The sequence below is a fragment of the Podarcis muralis genome, chromosome 13 (genome assembly GCF_964188315.1).
Source record: "Podarcis muralis chromosome 13, rPodMur119.hap1.1, whole genome shotgun sequence".
Lineage (NCBI taxonomy): Eukaryota > Metazoa > Chordata > Lepidosauria > Squamata > Lacertidae > Podarcis > Podarcis muralis.
In genome coordinates, this window is record NC_135667.1 from 34,356,250 (window position 1) to 34,379,392 (window position 23,143).

Sequence of the window (23,143 nt, forward strand, 5' to 3'; positions counted from 1 at the left end):
CCTGGGCCTGGTAGTGGGACACGGGACACACCTGAGGAGGGGACAAGTTGGGAAGTGCTAGAAACAGGGTGCTTGAGGGATAGTGAAGAGACCGGAAAGAACGAGGAGTTTTCCATTTTGGATGTAGGCACCAACAGCGATGACAGAGGGGAGGCGGACCTTGCAGTTCTCTCTTGGGGCCATTCTGACAGCTTCTTTGCTGAAAGCTTTCAACCCCCCCCTCCACAATCCTAGAACGTGATGTTTATTGCAGGCATAGGCAAACTCGGCCCTCCAGATGCTTTGGAACTACAATTCCCATCATCCCTGAACACTGGTCCTGTTAGCTAGGGATCATGGGAGTTGTAGTCCCAAAACACCTGGAGGGCCGAGTTTGCCTATGCCTGGTTTATTGCATGTTGCCAAGCGAGTGGCGAGCCAGGCAGACACAAAGGGAGTCCATTGGAGCTCACCGTAGCCAAAGATCACAGCGAGAGGGGCCTGACAGTGGGCTAGGGAGCAGTGGCGTAGTGTGGGTTGTCAGTACCCGGGGCAAGGCAAGTAATTTGCGCCCCCTAACCCGTGGATTTGCGCCCCCTAACCTGTGGATTTGCCCTAACCCCAGATGTTGCGCCCGGTGCGCCCGGCCCCCCCTGCACCCCCCACGCTACGCCACTGCTAGGGAGTAAAGGAGGGGCTACAAGCCCATCTGAACAACTGCTTCATTAATACTGGAGCAACCTTTAGTAATCTCTGTGCTTTCTTTTCCTTAATGAAGAAACTAACTGCACGTTCACGAAGCGCGCCTCTCTCTCTCTCTCTCTCTCTCTCTCTCCGAGACTTGCGAATGACCTGCTCTGCCTGTCAGCTCTCTGACAGAGTCCATGTTGACTGCAGCTCATGGATCATCAGAGCGGTTTGTCCATCACTCCTGACACCCATTAATGCAGAGACAGAGAACTAAGGGCACTGCAGGTGTTGGAACTCCCATCAGCCCCAGTCAGCGGGGGCAAGGCAGAAGCAGTTTGCCCCCTTTCGCCAAAATGAGAAAGTGCAGTCCTGCCCTACCTCAGCCTCCCTTACCTGGGTTGTGTGGTGGAGGCAGTGCAGGGACTGCCTTTGAGGCTTCCGCTGCCTGAGGCAGCTGCTTCAGCTTGCCTCATGGGTGGGCCAGGTTCTGGGGCAAAGGATGCTGGGAGATGCAGTTGAGCAACATCTGAAGGGTGCCATGTTGTGTAGTCCTAGGCCTTCACAGGAGGAGGGGGAGCTGGTTCTAAGGGTCTGGGCTGTGAAGGGCCTAGCAATTGTGCTTTTCGCACGCGCTGTGGTTAAAAAGGCGTTGTGGACAGGGATGAATATCTGTCGACGTGACGAGACAAGAATATGTATGACTTAACCACCGATGCCATTAAAAGGAAGCTGTGGGCCTGAGAATGAAGAGAGGAACTGAAGGGCTGGAAATATAGAAGTGGCTTAAGATGCTGGTTAAGGTTATGTGCGCGTCAGTGGCTTCAAACACAGTGAGGTTGTTTCTTCCTCCTCCTCCCCATTTCAAGCTATATTTGCAAATTGTGTGTACACAGCTGGGGTTGGGGTGGGGTGTCGATGGTCTTCACTAGCTGCACGTTACCTGTTTGTTCCCCCCATGCAACCTCCCCCAACAACTCTCTATTCATGAATCTTGACATCTGAGCATGTGCAATGGCAGTCCCAAATGTACACACCTCAGCTTCATGGTGAAGTGGACGTGGCTTATGTTTTCAAATGGGATGCGAACCAGTTTGAGGGGAAATGCCACCAAACAGCAGCATTTCTCAAGAAACTACAGCATACAGGTGACTTGTGTGGCTAACGTCATGTGTACGCTAGCAGTGGGAGCACACTGGAGCCAGAGTAAACAGCAATGTGTGCCGGGCTAAGACAGGTGATGTTGGGCTCCAGGTACCATCAGCTTCAGGCAACGCAGCCAAGGTGGTGAGGACTCTTGGGAGTTGCCAGCAGCCCTGGCAAGGATGGGTGGCAGCCGCCTGAGAATGGTTCCATTTTCTCTGGTCTTCAGTTCTTCTTGGAGAAGGGAGGGAAGCACATTAAGAGGGAGGTGACGCGGGTGGCGCTGTGGGTTAAACCCCAGCACCTAGGACTTGCCGATCGCATGGTCGGCGGTTCGAATCCCCGTGGCGGGGTGCGCTCCTGTTGCTTGGTCCCAGCGCCTGCCAACCTAGCAGTTCGAAAGGACCCCCGGGTGCAAGTAGATAAATAGGGACCGCTTGCTAGCAGGAAGGTAAACGGTGTTTCCGTGTGCGGCTCTGGCTCGCCAGAGCAGCTTCGTCACGCTGGCCACGTGACCCGGAAGTGTCTGCGGACAGCGCTGGCTCCCGGCCTATAGAGTGAGATGAGCGCACAACCCCAGAGTCTGTCAAGACTGGCCCGTACGGGCAGGGGTACCTTTACCTTTACTATACAGTCGAAAAGATGGCTTATAAAACCATTCATTGCAAACTAGAAGTGGCTTCACCCCACAGGCCAACGGATACAGTGGTACCTTGGTTCTCAAACTTAATCCATTCTGGAAATCTGTTCAACACCCGAAATGTTTGAAAACCAAGGCATGGCTTCCAATTGGCTGCAGGAGCTTCCTGCACTGAAGCGGAAGCTGTGTCGGACTTTCGGCTTCTGAAAAACATTAAAAACCCGAACACTTACTTCCAAGGGTTTCGACGTTCAGGAGCCAATTTGTACATCAACTAAGCCGCTTGAGAACCAAGGTTCCACTGAATAGGGAGATTGGTTTAGGACAGAAAGGGCAACTCCCCAGGAGGGAAGGATATCCCCCTCTCCTCAATATGCTTGCGAGGGTCTCAAGTAGAGAGATTCATACATTCAACATTGCAGGACAAAACAAAAAACAAAATTAACAGGCTACAGGGCATTTTGGACACTTGGAAATGAAGTCACAGAGCATGCAGCTATTGTTGAAGTGTACGCAAGACAAAATAAATCGAAATTTGTTTGCTAATTGTTTCTTTCTTTTTTTGCACGCTTACAAAAAGAGTTTCCATGGCTTTTAAGTTCCAACAAGCATTGACAGACCAGTGGAGGAAAGGGAGTGAGTTGTTGACAACAAAGCAGGTTTGCAGAGGAAACAGAATTAAGGAGCAGGCGAAGGCGAAGCAAGACAGACTGACAAATGGGTTGGTTGTGCAATCTGCGGTGGATGAGCAGGCGGCAAGCGTAAGGACAGGAACATCTTGCTGGTTTCAGGGAAAGCAGCATGGGAGAGGGAAATTTAAGGCTGCAATAGAAATATCATAAATAGAGAAGAATCTGGCAGGTCTTGGGTTGCACTCACAGAAGTGCCTCTCGAAGCAATCTGTTGATGATCATTGCACACAAGGGCAGGACACACAATCCACATAGGACCGTATGACCCACGTATGATCTCATGGACCATCACTTATTGTTTACGTTAAGCACACCCTTGGGATTTCTGCGGCAGTGGCATGTATCTCACTTAGAAAGATACAGGCTTTGCTCGGATTAAAAGTTTTGCACGGTCCCTTTTTCCAAACTTTGTCCGGTACCTGTTTCCCCCATTGCTAAAGTCTTTGTAGCTATTGACTGAATGGATGTGATTTCTTCCCAGGCATGGGGTTCTCAAGCAATTTTTCCAGGGGTGGAAGAAGCAGGCTCGGTTCTCACCAAAAAAGTAAGAATAGTACCGTAGATGTGCATTTTTGCCCCGTATCTCAGGTTCTACATATGCTAAATACTTGCTCTTTTTAAAAAAAATGAAGGCTAGAGAATGGGAAATTATGGTTCATCTGTGGAAGGAACATCCCCCACTCTCCATAAATGTTCATGTTCCTAGGGGAATGCAGTTCTGCAAAGGCATCCATGGGTATTGAAGAGAGAATGTCAACACCCTTATCAAAATACCATGCCCAGGGTTCTTTGCGCGAAGTCATTAGTGGGTAAAAAAGTAAAGGGACCCCTGACCCTTTACTTTTCAAGTCGTGGCCGAATCTGGGGTTGCGACGCTCATCTCACTTTACTGGCCGAGGGAGCTGATGTATCAGTGGGTAAGTGGGTACAAAAAAACATCATATAGATGTAGCAGAAAGAGCCACCTTTTTCTTTAAAATGATGCATTTGTAGCACAAGACCCAACTCCACGTGGATTTCCCACCTTGCCAAACAATCCGTTTCTACTCCGCAACCCCTGCCTCCAATCCGCCATTCGTTTGGGAGGACGTGGCTGCTGCAAACTGACAAATTCAGCATATGGGGAATAGAAAAACCCAGCCTGAATCTGCAAGGAAAAGAGCTGTGTAGGAATGGGAAAATGCCCAAAGGTGAAACCCAGGCCAGCAAGAGCCAAAATGTGCAACGGGAGCACAACTTGGGTGCTTACCAGGATGATGCACACTTAGAGAAAAATGGCGCCTCAAATGTATCTTTGCTTCTCCTCATTCGCCCACTCTGTAACTCAAGTGCACACCGTCCCCGACTGGCTTCTTCTTCCGACCCATTCAGTTCTCAACACACTGGACTCTTTGCTTGTTTTGCTATTCATTGCAACCTACAGGCCTCCCGATCCTGTTCATTCCCCCTTCATTTTAGACACCAGCCTTTTCTGAGCAGCAGGAATACTGTACTCCTTGAAGAGGTTGTCTTGCCAGGCAAGGAAGGGGAGAGTAGAAAACACCATTCATAGGCTGCTGCAGCAAAAGTGCTTTCCCTTTTTGTTCCCGACGTGCTCGGCCAAAGTCATGGAGTGGGGATGAAGCTATAGTCCTTCAGTTGTTGTTGGACCACAGCTCCTATCAGCCCCAGCCAGCATTGCGAATGGTCGGGGATTATGGGAGTTGTAGTTCAGCAAATATCCAGAGGCTGTAGGTTCTCCGTCCCTGATCAGAGTGGGTCATCTCAGCCACAAAATGAGCAATGATGCCAGGAATCATCAAGTCCAACCAGAAGATGTAGCTGGGATAATCTTTCTGGCTCTCCCATTCTTTTCTGGAGATGCCAGGTGCACCCCAGCCGATTTAGATAAACAATTAAAGACAATTCTGACATCCTGTTAGATGGAGTAGGATCTGGAAATGTAATTTTTTTTTTTAAAGGGTGTTTCGTTAAGTGAGGAGAACTATATTCAACACCTGTGAGCAGTCGAAATGCTTTGGTAGCGACAGAATTTCCCCATGCGCTAAGAGCGCTACTGAGAACCAGCCCGAGCGAAACGAGATGCGTGGGTTTAGCAAATGCAAAAGTATTTTGCTTTTGCTTTCCAAAAAGGCAATCAAAAATATTTAAAGTGGCCTGTCATCCACCCACCCTTCCTTCAATGGATTTCCTAACTGCATAGTGAGCCCTTATCTCTCGGCTGAAGGAAGGGGAGACCCAGAGACAAGAGATTTTGAGGTGGAGAAAGCCCAGAGAGAGCGAGATAGAGCCTTAAGCCAAGCGTGAGAGAGCCGTGATGCTATAATCGTTCAGATCTTTCCAAACGAGAGCAGCTGTTTCCTCCCGCCAAAGGTCTTCCCCGCCCTCAACATTTCTTCTTGAGAACTTCTTGAAGGTGATGAGAAATCTCTACGGCAGAGTCCCAGGGGACGACCGTGGCCTGGTAAGTCCCAGGCTGGCTTTTCCCAGTCTCCTGAATGAGCTGGTGCATGGGGTAGCCTTTCCTAGGGAAGGCGACGTCGCTCGACTTCAGCGCGGTGGAAGGGCAGAAGTCATTGGCTCCGTCCCCGACGTAGAAGACACGGTCGAACCTGGCCCCTTCCTGTGCCCTCTCTGCCAGGTATTCTGTCAGGATCTTGTGCTTACACATGTTGGCCGGGCAACGCTTGCAGTTGTGCGAGTGGTAAGGGCCCAAGGTGAAGTAGCCTCTCTTGTCAAAGCTCGAGGGGTTGCTGAAGATCTTACGGAAGAGGGGATAGGCCCCGGCCGCCTTCAAGGCGCACTCGATGCCAAACATGTTGGCGTCGGAGATGAGGATGATCTCGAAGTGGTCCTGTTGCTTGGAGAGGAGCTGGAAGAGGTCAGCCATGCCGGGGGAGAGCGGGATCCTTTCGTAGGCCGCTTTGAAGTCGGCCATCTTGACCCCTTGGTCGCACATGTACTGCAGAACCCGCTGCATGTACTCGTTGTAGAAACCCTCGCGGTACGTGCTGCGGATCGACTCCGGGAGCTGCTTCCCCGGAGCGGCCTGGAGGATGGACTCGTCGCTGTTTTCGTTCACGATGGTCTCGTCAAAGTCGAAGATGAGGAGGTATTTCTGGCCCTGCGTTACGGCCATAGCCCTGTCCTGCAGCAAGAACAGAGGCGAGATCCATTACGCGGAGTCCTGTGGCTTTCATTCGTTACAGCAAACGGACACAGTAGTACGTTCAAAGCACCTCCAAGAAAGGAGAATCCACCGCCTGAGGGGATGTGTTCTACTCAATGTTAGAAACTCAGATATGCAATCTAGGCGCCAAATGGCTCCTTAAACCAAGGTTGCAGTCGCCAAAACAGAAAGTCTGGTTGCCATTTTGGGGCAATATGGCTCTAAAGTCTTTATTTTTCAAAATATGGGCTGACTGTGACTAATTATCAGTTAAACCTCTGGCTAGTTCAGATGACCACCTTGAGTTAGGTTAAGAACTTGGAGAATTTACAAGAAGAAAAGTCACCGGATTACAGGGACAGTCTAAAACATAGATTGGCCTATCCTGACGTCTTTTCCTTAATGGCGACTGCTCTTGCTCAGGCTGCACAGAAAAAGCATTTTGGTTCCTGAAATTCATTCTGATTGTGCGATATAACTGATCGCATTCTATGGGATGGGGTATTAAGTGTGTGAAAACAGTCTAGAACCAATGATCCCCAGAGGGTGGAGATGTCAGATGCTATCCTGGTGCCCGGGCGCCTTCACCTGATCGCAAGTGGTCAAAAGCCAGCTGCAAAATGCGCCTGGCTCCTAGCTAATTTCGAACACTGGTTCCACTGAGTCTTAAGTACCCAGCGGCAACCCCTAGCCATGGGCAGGGTTTTTTAAATCTCCCCCTGCCTTGTACATTCAATGTCTCCGACTACCAGCGAGTCACCTTTCATTTCCCAATGGAAACTCCGGTATGGAAAAAGCGTAAAAATTTGAGTGGGGAAGAAAACTGGGCCCACAGGCCTGCCGAGTCAGCTACTTAGATGAAATCGCTACAGCCCGGTTGCCTCTTTGAGCATATCTTCCCAGCCATAATCTTTTCCCTCATGTTATCTTCAACTCTGACCGTTAAGAGGCTTAGCCTGCAAGTAAAGGGGATCAGAGGTTTGCGTCCATCTTAATCCAGGCCGCGGCTCCTTAGCGAGCAAGACGATTACTTGCCCTTGAAACCTGCATGCCAGTGCCCCAAAAGGACAACCGATGTGAGGCTGGGAAACTGGAGAATATACTTGAGGTGGGTGGAAAGATGGCTTTAATCTGTGTGGGGATCTTTGTGTTGGGTGAGGATCTGTGTAAGGCAGCTCAATACTGGATTTCCTGGAATTCAGTAGAAGTTATCACCATCTGGATTTTCACTGAGTTTTTAGAACTCAGTGAAAATCAAAGAAATGATGATGGTAGGGTTTTAGTCCCCACAGAGCTTTGAAACCCCTAGCAGAGTCAACACATCTTTCCTGGTGTCAAGGTGGTGGAGCCTCTGAGCCCCACCTGACTGACTGACCCCCTCCCACACCATCTCTCCAGCCTCACTTCTCCTACCTCATCGACTTACCTGCGCGCTTTGCTCTGCCATCGCACTACTTTATATAGATCCTGCCCGCCAATCAGAAATGAGGAATGCCAGCCAATGAAGAGACGGAGGCGTGGCCTAGAGGTTGCGGGCGGTAGAGGCAAAGTGGTTAAGCTAACAGACAGAGGCATCTTCTGCCAGAGTCGGACCAAGGCGTTTTCGCCGCTGAAGTCCAAGCTACCCCCCCTCCACACAAACACACACACACCTCCAGAGGCCCTGCTGCTACCAGGGCCAACCCTGAAAGGAGAAAGGAGCTCGCTTCGCCCTGCCTTCCAGCAATGGAGGCACAGCTTGGCTTGTGGCCCCTCCGTGCAATGGCGACATCCAGGCTTTTGAGATCCTGGTTCCCTGCAGCAGATGCAGCCCATTTCCGGAGATTCGTGCTCACCTTAAGAAAGCATTGCAGCCCGACACCTTCGAAGCACCTTCTCATCTTCAGTTCCTTAGTAGCCAACACGCTGCATCAACCGGGGTTATCTCTCTCTCTGCCTCTCTTTCTCTCCACAGGAAGGTCTCTTTGCTGCCAGAGAAACCACACACTGCCATTTTTGCAAGGGCCCACAGCAGTGGCGTAGCGTGGGTTGTCAGCACCCGGGGCAAGGCAAGTAATTTGCGCCCCCTAACCCGTGGATTTGCGCCCCCTAACCTGTGGATTTGCCCTAACCCCAGATGTTGCGCCCGGTGCGGCCGCCCCCCCCTGCACCCCCCACGCTACGCCACTGGCCCACACTGAAACATGCCTGTCCCGTTATTTCTCGCGAATAAGCTCCAGTTATTTATTTAAAAGACAGCCTTGCTTTCGACACCTCTGTTTCAGTCCAATAAGGCTCCATGCACATCCCACATGGAAAGTACACGGCTTCCTCGGAATAATTCTGGGAACTGTAGTTTCCCCCCAGATACAGCACCTTTAACAAACTGCGGTTCCCAGGATTCTTGGTGGGGGAGTCATGTGCCTTCAATCTACGACATGTACGTGCCATAAATCTGGTGCAAATTGAAGCGCATGGGAGCTCAGGATGCAGAGAAGGTCTGGCTTCTCCATCACTGAGAGAAATCCTGGAGAAAGTCTGCATTCTGTGGATCTCTCTAGAAAAGTGGCGCCCTTGCGCCTGGCAAAGCCATTTTGGAAGAGAGGAAGTGACTTCTTTCAGGGTAAGGAAGTAGTGGACCAGCCTCAACTCTTTCTCCCAAAATGCAAACCACTTCCCACTCCCTACTGGTTCCTGGTAGCCATCAGAGACTACTGCAAGGGCATTTTTTATTTTTATTTTGCAGTCCCAGGACCGCACTCCCGTCGGGGGTGGGTTACCTTTGGGATACGGGGTGAAGCAATCGATGAAGTTGCTAGCTCTCTGTACTAGGATACATTAAAAACATGCAGAAGCCAGAGGGGTCTCTACACCCACCCAACCCTCTTACAGTGGTACCTCAGGTTAAGAATTTAATTCGTTCTGGACGTCTGTTCTTAACCTGAAACTGTTCTTAACCTGAGGTACCACTTTAGCTAATGGGGCCTCCCTCTGCTGCCGCGCAATTTCTGTTCTCATCCTGAGGTAAAGTTCTTAACCCGAGGTACTGTTTCTGGGTTAGCGGAGTCTGCAACCTGAAGCGTCTGTAACCCGAGGTACCACTGTACTGGCTTTGGCTACACAAATCAATAATTTTCATATTCAAAATAATAGTCATTCACACCTCTCTACACCCGTCAATCAAGGTATCATCATAGGATACTTTCCAGCTAGGCAATGGCACTCAGGGAGGGCATGGAATAAGGCCTAGAATCATAGAATTGTAGAGTTGGAAGGGACACCAGTGGTCATCTAGTCCAACCCCCTGCAATTCAGGAATCCCAGCTAAAGCATCCATGACAGATGGCCATCCAACTTCTGCTTAAGAAACCTCCGCTGCCAAGCAGCTCCTACCGTCAGGAAGTTCTTCCCGAGGTTCAGTCAGAAATCGGAATCTCCTTTCTTGCACATTGAAGGCATTGGGTTCGAGTCCTACCCTCCAGAGCAGCCTCACATCCCATTGTAGCCTCACATAATATATTGCCTCACAATCACATCGGGCAGCTAAGATCCTATATAAACCTGCATGGACGGCTTGTTTGTTTCAGCCATGAACTCTTTCTTAAGAGATGGGTGCAATTGGCAGAAGAGAAAAGCGTCATCTTCTTTCGCTCCGCTGCCATCATGTGGCCAGAAAAGGTAAAAGAGCGAAATTCTAAGAAAATGCTTGATAACTCGTGGAACGTAACCTGCAGTTTGATCCACTGAGAGCACTCAAGCATACTTATAAAAATAGCAGGGAGGCAGATGTACAGAACAACAGTTTTAATGCTGGCTGTTGTCAGTCTGCCCCCTGCAAAGCTGCCTGCCTGTTTTCATTGTGTTCTTTTTTTAAAGAAAGCACTACACGGCCATTTATTCATTTAAACCTTCTTTTTTTAAAAGAAAACAAACAAGGAAAGTAAATTTTATGTGTCATAAAATTGCCCTGGGGTGGTGAGCGGGTTTGTGATGTCTCATGGACTAGCCAATCAGCGCTGCCCACTGCCAAATTCTGCTGCAAAGTGGCAGGACTGGTTTCCCTGGTACGCAGATGGCAGCCCTTGCTCTTCGGAACTCCCTGCCACTTGACACCAGGCTCTATTAGACGCCTGCTGAAAAATTGTCTTTTCCAGTGGGCCTATCCAGAAACAGGATTCGGTTACATCTGTTTTTAAACCGCTTTAAATGTTTGATTGTTTTTAGGTGTTTCACTTTTTACAATAGGTCGTGTTTTCTTTTCATTGTATTTTTTTTTAGTCACAGATGCTTTGGGGGCTCCTTGGAAAGGGCAGGATGCTAATTTAATAAACAAAATAAACATACTGAGGACGCCAGATTTGTGCAAGAAAAACTGAAGTGGATGATTAATTTTTTAATCCTCAAATTCATATGCTATTAACTCATCAAGCAGATTAACAGATATGTTGTGACCAATCTGTAGTCTGGGAGCAGACCTGAAACTGACTTTGCTCTCATCTGAAATAAATAAATAATAATAATATTTTGGGCGGCTCCCAAAAGAATATTAGGTAAAGGTCCGACTCTAGGGTTGTGCGCTCATCTCGCTTAAGAGGCCAGGAGCCAGCGATGTCCGGAGACACTTCCGGGTCACGTGGCCAGCGTGACGAAGCTGCTCTGGCGAGCCTGCACCAGCACAGCACACGGAAACGGCGTTTACCTTCCCGCTATAAAGCGGTACCTATTTATCTACTTGCAATTAGGGGTGCTTTCGAACTGCTAGGTGGGCAGGAGCTGGGACCGAAAGACGGGAGCTCACCCCGCTGCGGGGATTCGAACCGCTGACCATACAATCGGCAAGTCCTAGGCACTGAGGTTTTACCCACAGCGTCACCCGCGTCCCTAAAAGAATATTAAAAACACGATAAAACATCAAACATTAAGAACTTCTCTAAACGGGGCTGCCTTCAGATATCTTCTAAAAGTCAGATAGTTGTTTATTTCCTTGACATCTTATGGGAGGGCGTTCCACAGGGCGGGTGCCACTACCGAGAAGGCCCTCTGCCTGGTACCCTGTGACCTCAATTCTTGGTGTCTGAGGGACACTGAGGACGTTGGAGCTGGAGCTGGACCTCAGCATCCTGGCTGAATGATGGGGGAGGAGACGCTCCTTCAGGTAAAGACTTGCAACAGGTAGTCCGGAGAGGTTAAAGGCTTTGCTGGTCACTGCAATGTAAACCTATGCTCCGGCACAGTCTAAGAAGCAATGCCTGTGTGGAGTGAGGAGGGCTGAATTCTATGAATGAATGAATGAATGAATGAATGAATGAATGAATGGGATCCATTTGTCCCAGTCCCCTGCTTTTCTGCCACATCCCTCAAAGCTACGGTTCAAAACCCCAAACACACAGAAGCCTCTGAAAAATCGCTAGCTTAAATCCCACTGCAGGGACACACAGACGGCGAATCTCTGCTCCAGCAGATGGCAAAGTCCTAGCGCTGCTCTGGGCCGGAGAGCACTTTCCTTTTCACAGGATGTTCCCTGTCCTAGGCTGCCCCCGGCTTGGCAAGCGCGGTGCGGAACATGTGGGATGTGCAGAGTCAGCAGTGCCACATGCTACCAATTAAGCACAGCGAGACGTGGCACCTCTCAAGCGATGGTTCATGATTTGTGTTTTGCTTTTAAAATTTATTTTTGGGGACAACCTAAGCTGGTCAGATTCTTGGGACTGGGCTATGCCACAGGCAGGCAGCTGTCTGTGTGCAGATCCATTTATACCTTGCTGCAAAGAGAAGGCAGAATTCAGAGAACTAGCAAATGGCCCGATGCAGGACATCTTTGGGTGTGGGTGCCCATATTGCTCAGCCCCATAGGATGCCAGTAAGGCAGGCATGTCCAGAAGTACATTTCGGGGACCCAATCCGTGGCAGTATATGTTCTTGGGTAAAATTGTTAAAAAGCTCAACCACTTCAATCCTAAAAAAAGCTCAAGAACTTTGGGGTAAACTTCAATCCTAAAAGGGACGCGGGTGGCGCTGTGGTCTAAACCACTGAGCCTCTTGGCCTTGCCGATCAGAAGGTCGGCGGTTCGAATCCCTGTGACGGGGTGAGCTCCCGTTGCTCGGTCCCTGCTCCTGCCAACCTAGCAGTTTGAAAACCTAGCAGTGCAAGTAGATAAATAGGTACCTCTCCGGTGGGAAGGTAAACGGCGTTTCCGTGCACTGCTCTGGTTTGCCAGAAGCAGCTTAGTCATGCTGGCCACATGACCCGGAAGCTGTCTGCGGACAAACGCCGGCTCCCTCGGCCTATAGAGCGAGATGAGCGTGCAACCCCAGAGTCGTCCGCGACTGGACCGAACGGTCAGGGGTACCTTTACTGAGCTAGATAACAGTATATGTCCTGGGGTAAAATTGAAAAAAAAGTCAACAACTTCAATCCTAAAAAAAGCCCAAGAACTTTAGTCGGCCCTCACTTCATCAAATCTGGCCCTATTTGAAAAATGTTTGGGCACCCCTGCAGTAAGGGAAGGTGGACCAGTGTTAATGCTCTCGCCCACCCCCAAGTGCAGTGCTTCTGAATAGCAGGCATTTGCTTATACAGTGGTACCTCGGGTTACATACGCTTCAGGTTACATACGCTTCAGGTTACAGACTCCACTAACCCAGAAATAGTGCTTCAGGTTAAGAACTTTGCTTCAGAATGAGAACAGAAATCGTGCTCTGGCGACGCAGCGGCAGCAGGAGGCCCCTCAGATACTGAACATTTAAGTTCCAGTGAAGGTGAGGGTTGGACACAGCTTCTCACAGGCAAACCCAGCACCATCAAAGCTGCACCACCACTCTGACGCTCAGCCTGCAGCGACCTTTTCCCACTCCTGCACCTGCAAGGCTTGTCATACGACAAATCAGGACCAGTCACGTTCTCGGAGCATCAAAAGCGAAGAGTTAAAAAGCAGGCAAGCACGCCGCAGCCTTGCTAAGGCAGGTCAGCTTGCTCCCTTTGCCTATTCCAGCAAGTCTGAATCTGGTTGGTCAAGGTAAAGAGATAAAGGAGCCTAGCAACTACAGGAATCCTTGTCATGGAAATGATTAGAGTGCAGGGGCCTCTGTTTGGTTTGCAGATTTCTAGGGATGCAGATTTGAGACAGCTTCCAATTTCATGCAACTGCCCAATATTTCATTTCTAACTTGCACACATTTCGTTTTATGGATGTGCATCGTGCATTTGTGAAAGGCCTCATTTCACGATGCAACCAGTGTTGGAAACTCATACAGTGGTACCTCAGGTTAAGTACTTCATTCGTTCTGGAGGTCTGTTCTTAACCTGAAACTGTTCTTAACCTGAAGCACCACTTTAGCTAATGGGGCCTCCCGCTGCCACCGCAGCACTATTTCTGTTCTCATCCTGAAGCAAAGTTCTTAACCCGAGGTAATATTTCTGGGTTAGCGGAGTCGGTAACTTGAAGCATATGTAACCTGAGGTACCACTGTATTTGGCTAATTGTGAAGTGGCATCTTAAGCCTAAGTTACAGTCACCGCAACGGAATGTCTAGGTGCCTTTTTTGGGATTGGATTATTATTTTTATTTTATTTATTTATTTATTTTCATTTCTGTACCACTTTGTATTTTGAAGAGAAACCTCTCAAAGCAGTTTACAACTTATTAAAAACTAAATACAGGCAACTCCCCATTTGCACAGAGGTTGCATTCTGGGTCATTGCGCTGTGTGGGCCCGGGGTTCTGCGTCAAAGCATTCTTGCGGCTCACTTAGTCTAAGAGGTTGAACCTCCCTGATCTAGAGGACCACAGGTTCACCAGCCGGTGTAGTGCAGATGGCAACAAAAGTAGGCTAAGTGTATGGCACACTATGTTCCCCGCCTACACTCCCCAAAGGGAAGTAAAATCAATCACACTCCCAACTCTGCAGATGCAGGAAGTTTGGGCAGAGGGTGTGCGATGCTCCCATGGTCTTAGAGCAAAGGCTACGGTGGAGGCGGCACTTGAACACAGGTCTCCCATGACCAAGACCCAAAGCTGCAATTGCTCCGTCTTCTTTTGGACTTGCAAGGGTGGAATTTGAACTTTCCAGCCAGGGCAAAGGCAGCCCAGGGACAGCCTCTTCCCTAAAGCAGCCTTCCTTCCTTGGGATTCCTCCACATGCCTCTGCACCGAGGTCTTATTGATTTGCAGAAGGAAAGGGCCATTCGGTGTGCAAATAACACAAGCGTGCCTCTCCTTGGGCAATGCCGCCAAAAGCACTCAGAACATTTCAAAATACCTTCCTCTCCAAAGAGGCATTTGCGGCCGCCCTACCTCTGTAGCTGGCGAAAGGCTGGAGAGGAATACAATGTTTGCGTCCCTGTTTAACCTCCCTGCTGAGAAACTCCAAGCACAGCCTAAACATCGGAGAACTGTTCTCTGGAGCACAGCTGAGTCATGCTAATATTTGGCACATCCAGCAGCAGCAGCACTGGGCCTGGGGGAAGGGAGATAAGAGCAACAGAGTTTTCCAGAGAATGAATCAACGATTCCCTGGGCATGGGAAGGGAAGGAAAGGGGGGATATCTAAACACGAGCCAGGACAAATACTCTGCTCCAATTGCCAGCTATCCTGGGGCAGTGATGGGGAACCTCTGCCCCTGCCCCCCGACTCATACCCTTTATCGGATGAAAATAGGGGTGCCCTATTCCTTATTTAGGGACGCGGGTGGCGCTGTGGTCTAAACCACTGAGCCTAGGACTTGCCGATCAGGTGGTCAGCGGTTCGAATCCCTGCGACGGGGTGAGCTCCCGTTGCTCGGTCCCTGCTCCTGCCAGCCTAGCAGTTCGAAAGCACGTCAAAGTGCAAGTAGATAAATAGGTGCCACTCCGGCGGGAAGGTAAAGGGCATTTCTGTGCACTGCTCTGGTTCGCCAGAAGCGGCTTAGTCATGCTGGCCACATGACCCGGAAAAACTGTCTGCAGACAAACGTCGGCTCCCTCGACCTGTAGAGCAAGATGAGCGCCGCAACCCCAGAATCATTTGTGACTGGACTTAACTGTCAGGGGTCCTTAACCTTTTTATTCCTTATTTATTAGCCCACCCATCTGACTGGGTTGCCTCAGCCACTCTGGTCGGCTTCCAACATATATACAAACACGAGAAAACATTTAAAAACTCCCCATGCAGGGCTGCCTTCAGATGTCTTCTAAAGGTTCTATAGTTACTTATCTCCTTGACACGGACGGGTGTGTGTGTGTGTGTGTGTGTGTGTGTGGCTTAACTCCATACCCTCCAATGAAAATAGGGACTTAACGTTCTACCATACCCTCCAGCAATTCCCCAATGAAAACAGGGACGTCCTAAGGAAAAGCGGGACATTCCGTGATAAAGTCAACAACAACAATACAATTTTATTATTTATACCCCGCCCATCTGGCTAGGTTTCCCCCGCCACTCTGGGTGGCTTACAGAATATATATTCAGAATATTAACGGGACGGCTCCTGTAAATCCAGGACTGTCCCTGGAAAACAGGGATGCTTGGAGGGTCTGCAGACTTCAGTTCCCATCAGCCCCAGCCAGCATGGCCAAAGGTTGGCAGCTCAACAACATCTCCATCCCTGTCCTTGGGGACCGCAGAGCCAGTAGAGGGAAGCAGGTGCTGGCCTTTGCCAATCAGAGCAGAGGTGGGGAACCCCAAGCCATATGTGGGGCTCCCCCCCCCCCCAGGCCTCTGTGTGGCCCAAGGTCTCACCTCTCACCAGCCCTGCTCCCGAAGCCAAGCCCTTTTTTTGTTTGCCTTGTGCGCGTCCTCGAAGGAGGATAATGATGCCTCTGGCGTGGGTGGAGGATAAAGAGGGCCAGGCGCGGGTGTGGAAACCAGCCGCGACGTACATGTACTTTTATTGGTCTGCCCACTTTTGCCTGTGGCCCAGAAGGGAACGCAGCCTGTGGTCAGAAAACAATGCTTCCCCACCCCTGGATTAGAAAGAGCCAAGGCTGCTGGGTTGCTTCCGCCCAAGCAAAGCGTCCGGGGAATTTAAGAGCAGCCTGGCTCCAACCAGGTGCCAACCGTCTGTTTTACAGCTCGCACCTTTGCTCTTGACATTGTCACACTGATCTCCCTCCACCTTTGGTCTCCACTCCTCTTTCCTTTATCACTCATCTTTTTAAGTTTGTAGATCTCAGGGCAGAGGCCTGCTTCTCACATTATTATTATTATTATTGTTGTTGTTGTGACTGATGTGAGCAGTGTGGCCTAGTGGTTATACAGAGTTGGACCAGGATCTGGGGAAGAGCAGGGTTCAAATCCTCACTCAGCAATGACTTTGGGAAACAGTCGAAATGAATAAAAAATTGTCCAGTAGCACGTTAGAGACAAACTAAGTTTGTTCTGGTAGCTTATACCCCGAACAAACTTAGTTGGTCTCTAAGGTGCTACTGGACAATTTTTTATTTATCTCGACTGCGTCAGACCAACACGGCTACCTACCTGAATTTGGGAAATAGTATTTGTCTGAAACGTGGAATATACATATTTTTATATATGAAATAAAGTAATCAATCATGGCTATATCGGGAACCTCTGTGCTCAGCTGCGAAATAAGACGAAAAGCAAATTTGGCAATCTTAGTGATTGTCATCTCTCTTCCAAAAACTGGTCAGAGCTTAATAAGCCTTCCCTGTTTTCTTTCGAGCCATTCATGATGTGCACACCCCCCCCCCCCGGATGACGATAGCTCTGCTACCAAAATATGTGAGCAGGACAGTTGAAGTACTACAAGGATGGGTCAGTTAGGTCAAATAGGACCAGATAATCCACAGGGTCCTTTCCAACTCTATGACCTGCACGGAGACGAGACACAATGTTTATCCTCAGCAACTATTACTCGCTGACATACCATCCCTGAACAAGGGGGTTTGTATGTATGGCTGTCCCCCAATATAAAAACATTCCCTCCGGGCAGAAAACGAGCATTTCAGGCCTCCCAGACTTCCTCTCTGCCGTGCTAGCTTCCTATGTGGAGGGGATACTTGCGTACGGTGGAGTATCCATCCAATTCGTGCCAGAAATGGTCAGAAAACTGCCCTTGGTCGTACCAGAGTGATGACACACCAAAAACTGGCCCGATAGCTAAATGTCTTTTCTTTCTGCACAGCCCCTTTCTGCATATAGAGCAACTTACAATCTTTGCCCAATTTATCGTTCTCAACAACCCTGTGAGGTAGGACAAAAAAGGCAGTCACTTCTGCACCGTGTCACCCGCAATCCTCAACCGGGGTTGCCATGTCCATCCAGTTCCAACAAAAAAATTCAGGCATTCCTCCATGTTAAGGAGAACTGCACTGAGCTTTGGAGAGGCTTTGTTTTAAACGGAATGCCTTTAATTTAGAGGAGAGGCATTTAGGTAGATTCTAAATTTAGCCTTCTCTGTTTTTCTTTGAAGAAGCTGGTCTGTTCTAAAATCCCTTCTTTTCCACACTGACAGGATAAACATATCGCTTGCCTAATGGCAGCTGGTTTGTAGGAGTCCCCCCCCCCCCCGAAGGGAAAAACACCTGACCAGGAGGTTTTTTTTGTGGGGGGGGGGAATGGATGAGAGAAGGCCAAGAAGGACAAACAAAAAAGGAAAAGTAATAGGGAATGAAATAAAACTCTGTATGGAGAAACCTCTTATTTGTATTGGAAGGCTCTACATCCAGCAAATAAAACAGCACGTTTGTTTGGAGAGGATCTCTGGGATGCTATATTTGAAGGCGTCTAAACCACGATTTCCAAACATGCCCTACATTTGGAGTTACTCTCTTCTTGCAACAGAAGGCTCAGAGAATGTGGGTGTTGAGAACTTTGCATGGGGAGGAAGAAGGGAAGGGCAGGAAAATGGGGAAGGTAATTGGGCGAGAAGCTTAAGAGCAACTGACGAACGGGGAAGTCAAAGCCGGGATACCAGAAAGATGAGTGCAATTTTTTATCGGTCTGCAGGGGCAAGAGGTATGAGGAACACACCGCATTTTAGGGTGGCGTGGGTGCGTACATGTGGATAAACGTTTCAGCGAAGGGTTTGAGCAAAGCAGCTGTGTCCATGTGCATTCGGGAACGAGGAAGAGCCCTCAAGATAAGACAGGGACTTTTGCCAAGAGGTACAACTCTTTTGATGCAACAGCCTATAATCTCGCCTCCTTAACTCTGCTTGCAGTTACTTTGATTTTTGAGAACCCAAGTTTCTAAGCTTTCAAAATGGGAAGGATCTGAAGATGCAGAGGCAATGATTGGTGATTTTTTTAAGGAGGGCAGTGGGGGTGCTGAGCAGGGTTTCCAATAGCCTAGGTTTCAGTGCCTTGTATAACTTTAGGGCTGGGGAACATCTGGCCCTCCAGATGTTGCCACACTGCAGCTTTAATCATCCCTGGCCATTACCTGGAGGGCCACAGGCTCCCCATATCGGCTTTAGATCCTGACTCAAGAAAGAATAATATAAACTAGAGTAAAAGGTAAAGGTAAAGGGACCCCTGACCATTAGGTCCAGTCATCGCCAACTCTGGGGTTGCGGCGCTCATCTCGCTTTATTGGCCGAGGGAGCCGGCGTACAGCTTCCGGGTCATGTGGCCAGCATGACTAAGCCGCTTCTGGCAAACCAGAGCAGCGCATGGAAACGCCGTTTACCTTCCCACCGGAGCGGTACCTGTTTATCTACTTGCACTTTTGATGTGCTTTCGAACTGCTAGGTTGGCAGGAGCAGGGACCAAGCAACGGGAGCTCACCCCGTCGCGGGGATTCAAACCGCCGACCTTCTGATCGGCAAGCCCTTGGCTCTGTGGTTTAACCCACAGCACCACCTGCGTCCAAGAAACTAGATTACACAATTGCATAATTTGCATGGGGGGACCTCCACCATATGCTGAGGGAAGAAGGCAGAAGCACACACAATCCTGCTCATGGCACAAGGACCAAGCTGGAAATCTGTTTCTACTTGCAGTTACCATGAGACAAACATGACCTTGAAGATGTCCCCCTTCCCCCTGGAATTGCTAATGTAAGCCTTGCATTTACAATCTCGGGGGCACGACAAAATTGCTGCTGGCCCTAAAAGAATTGGGGTGGCCCTGGGAGGGTGTTGGGTTCAAGCCACTCCTCTCTTTGCTTCAGTTCTGCCTCTGTAGAATGGGAATAATAGTCCTGTGTAGGACATTTTTGAGATGGGCAAGGCTTGTAACGTAGTTGTACCTTGGTTCTTGAACGCCTTGTGACTCGAACGTTTTGGCTCCTGAACGCCGCAAACCCGGAAGCAAGTATTCCAGTTTGCAAACTTTTTTGGAAGCCGAACGTCCGACGCGGCTTCCAGTTCAGTGCAGGAAGCCACGCCTTGGTTTTCAGAAGTTGAATGGACTTCCAGAATGGATTCCGTTCAAGAACCAAGGCATGGTTGTATTGTAAACTGCATGCAAGCCATCAGCCTTGCAGGAGCATTTTACACTGCCTTGTACCGAGTTAGATCATTGTGTCCATCTAATGCACGACTTGCCTGCTCTGACTGCGAGGGATTCTCCAGTACAGTTGTACCTCAGGTTACATATGCTTCAGGTTACATACGCTTCAGGTTACAGACTCCGCTAACTCAGAAATAGTACCTCGGGTTAAGAATTTTGCTTCAGGATGAGAACAGAAATCTTGCTCTGGCGGCGCGGCGGCAGCAGGAGGCCCCATTAGCTAAAGTGGTGCTTCAGGTTAAGAACAGTTTCAGTACAGACCTCCGGAATGAATGAAGTACTTAAACTGAGGTACCACTGTATCTCAAAAACCCCTTCAAATCCCAGATCCATCCAATCCCCTTGGATTGATTATGAAGCTTCCTGGATCTGCTTGCCCTAGTACAGCCCGCAGACTGGCACTTCAAACTGGCACTGGCAGCAATGTTGTCTCCTTGGCTCCCCTCAAACACCTATCTACCCCGGCTCTCTTGGAGTAAAACCCCCAAAGCCTGCATCTTTGGAGTCCGCAAAGATCTTGATGCCTAGATCAGAATCTGCTATGACCACCATTCTATCTTCTGTGTATTTGTTGCGGTTACATCCTGTCTCTATAGGGAAAAATATCAGCATATGCCCAGGTTGGGTCCCCAGGCAGCCTTCCAACCAAACACGGACAAGCCAGATCTTTGGCAAGGCTGCTGTGTCATGAGCCTCCAGACGATGTCCTGGGATGATAAGCAACTTCTGGCCTCCCATTCTAATGGGCAGAAGCTGGCGGTTGCAGGGACCCATCCTGCCCCGGAATAAAATATCGGTGGTGGTGGTGGTGGGAGGTAAGCCCCGCCATCGATCACATGACATGGTGCACACACACCATTTGAATGGCAATGTCCATCAACTTGGGGTGGTGGTGGTGGCGGCGGCAGCCCGCTCAAATATTTAAGGAGTTTGCTCCTATGCTGCCCCCATTAGGTAAGACAACTTGCCTAGCCCTTCCCCATCTACGAGATCCTGCATAATCCGCTCACCCCACCCCAAATGGGACAGTGGAATCAAAGCTTTCATGATCTCACAGCATGCAAAACAAGAACAACATTAAAAAATAAATAAATAAAAAGCCAACTACAAGGACAAGTCACTTCCTCCGCACCAAAGCAAGATGCTCGGATGCCATGTGGTTTTTGGTATAGGACAGTGTGAAGGGAAGGCAACTTTTCTAGGCATACCTGTGCCTTGGGCACAATGCACACCTCGACATCCTTAAATGACCTCCCTGGATCATCGCCACCTCTCTTCCCACAACCTCCTTTCGTCTAACACTCCAGCAATCAGCATCTAGAGGCAGAAATTCTTCCTAAGTGCAATGGGCAGCTGTTTTATAAGGCAGAACAACGTAACTGGACCACAGATCGTTAATGGCTAAGGTTATATATAACCTCTCCTTCCTCTGATCCCATCAAAGAGCTGGGATCAACCCCCCCCCAACAAATTAACTCTTCATCACTTACTTATCCACATGACATCTCACCCCATGGTACTTTGTCGCTACACTTATCTATCAGCCTTCCCCCTACCCATCCCAAAACTTCTGCAAAGCTGCTGCCCCCGTCGCCCCAAGTCTACTGCTTCCAAGATCTCCTCTGCCACTCAACGCTACTCGGATTCTGCCTCCCCATCAGCACCCTCCTGCCCCCCCCCCCCAGGGTCCCGGGCCCCATCCACTTTCTCTTGTGTCCCTTTTGCCCTTGGCCAGATCTCAGCTCAACTCTGCTCTCTCTTCCTCTTCCCGTAACACCCCAAGTGCGGCAGACTCACGTGCGCTCTTGGACCGGATCCCAGCCGTCAAGCGGGAGATCCCTAGTTTCGCTTCACACTTCCAACTTTGCTCCCTGCATCGCTCTCCATGGGGAAAAAAACAGCTTTCCCCTTCTCTCTCCCTGGCCAGCTTCCTTTTGAACGCCGAGGGCCGGCGGAGAGCTGATCCTTCCACCCCTCCCCTCCTTTTTTTTTTTTTTTAAAGGAGGGTTGGGGTGGAGGGGTTGTGGGGAGAAAGCGCCCCCCGGGTCCCTCCTTTTGCTTCTCCCTCCCCCCTCCCCACCCGCACCAACCCAGCAGAGAATCCCGGGTCTCTGGAAAGAGACGGAAACTAAGCCCGGCGCTCGCTACATAGGACAACCGCAGTCCCCGCACGTCACAAGAGAGGCAGCCAATAGCAGCGGCTCCTGGGCAGAGATCAAAAGAGGAGACGCCGCAACGGAGAAAGTGCATCCCGGAGCGCGCGCGCGCGCCCTCCTCCACGCCGAGGGGAGACACTTCGGGGCAAGCAGAGAGAGTGGGGTGGGGGGGTATCCCCGTAAAGTTTGCGCCCTGGTCCCCCTTTCATGGGCGTAGCCAGGATTTATGTCGGCAAGGGGAGGAGATGTGTGCTGGCAGGACGCCCACCTGTCACCATCCTCTATCCAGTGGTCCCCAAACTTTTCTCAGCCCACTGCCCCCTTGGTTCCATAAACTCGTCCCCTGTGGCCCATTAGAAAGCATTCAGAACGGCAGTTCGCATGACCCACCGAGGAAGCTCATGACAGCGCAATAAAACTCGAAAAGACAACGATTCATAGCGCATTCATGCAAAATCCAGTTAAAATTACTTTGTTCAATTGATTCAACAAAACTTGATCCACTGATGCCAGCTTTTCAAAGCCTGATAGTCATTTACACGACCCCCAGCGCGCCCCCCCCCCCGTGCCTAGTGCCTCCTAGGTAATCCACACACAAAGACCCCGGAGGCAGTAACTACTTTGGGAACTACTGGTCCAGTAGATTCAGAATGAAATGTCTCAACAACAGTTGTTTAAAATTCATTTCTTTTCACCCCAAGTGCTCAGAAAAATCTGTCAAAACCGTTCTACAATCTCTACTTTTAGCTAAGTATTTTTAATGTATTTGCTTGATTTAAGTGTGGGGCAGCTGCCCCCCCCCCCCCAGCTACGCTTTTTCTTCTTCTTTGCAATCACGCTTTTTAACTTAAGCGCTGCAACCGGTTCAAGAGGCCAAGATGGCGCTTGGAGTCTAACCCCTGTCAAAGGAAAGTGCCGGCAAACGTGTTTTAAAGGGGGAAGAGGGAAGTAGAAGAAGACCTACCTGTACCTGTGCCATCCTGAGGGTGAAAGCCACATGCAATGGGTAGGACCAGAGTGCAAAAAGGGCTCTAATCGAGTCATCGTCACCTGCCCTGAGCCAGCCCTTTATTCTCAGATGTACCTGCACAAGGCGACGCCACGCATTCCCAGCAGAAATCACCCCCAGGGCGAAGGAAGATGTTTCTGATAATTATCTCCTTCCGCATTATTAGGGCGCCGCCTCGCTATCTGGTCAGGTGAAATGCAAAACAACCCTTCCCCGCAGAACAGCTGCTGGAATTCTG

At 49.7% G+C, this 23,143-nt stretch overlaps 1 protein-coding gene across 2 annotated transcripts; it reads right to left on the reverse strand.

The window, feature by feature from the left end:
* Positions 1–2,983: 2,983 nt before the first annotated feature.
* On the reverse strand, positions 2,984–21,872 carry PHOSPHO1 (phosphoethanolamine/phosphocholine phosphatase 1). Of its 2 annotated transcripts, none has more exons than XM_028702534.2 (3): positions 21,538–21,872; positions 8,146–8,277; positions 2,984–6,289 (listed from the first exon to the last, which is right to left on the reverse strand). In XM_028702534.2, exons 2-3 carry the CDS (start codon positions 8,188–8,190, stop codon positions 5,528–5,530), a joined length of 807 nt encoding a protein of 268 aa, XP_028558367.2. In that variant the 5' UTR covers positions 8,191–8,277; positions 21,538–21,872; the 3' UTR covers positions 2,984–5,527. The 2 variants fall into 2 exon arrangements, with proteins under 2 accessions (XP_028558367.2, XP_028558368.2); XM_028702535.2 differs by lacking the exon at positions 21,538–21,872 and adding an exon at positions 7,737–7,832 and having other exon boundaries at positions 8,146–8,275.
* Between the last annotated feature and the right edge of the window lie 1,271 nt (positions 21,873–23,143).

What these genes read in the sequence shown, in the direction of transcription:
- PHOSPHO1 (XM_028702534.2), bottom strand. Translation starts at nt 8,190, where the DNA reads ATGAGAAGGTGCTTCGAAGGTGTCGGGCTGCAATGCTTTCTTAAG. An exon ending in GGCTGCAATGCTTTCTTAAG is followed by an intron (nt 6,290 to 8,145) that starts GTGAGCACGAAT and finishes TTCTTGCTGCAG; the next exon opens with GACAGGGCTATGGCCGTAAC.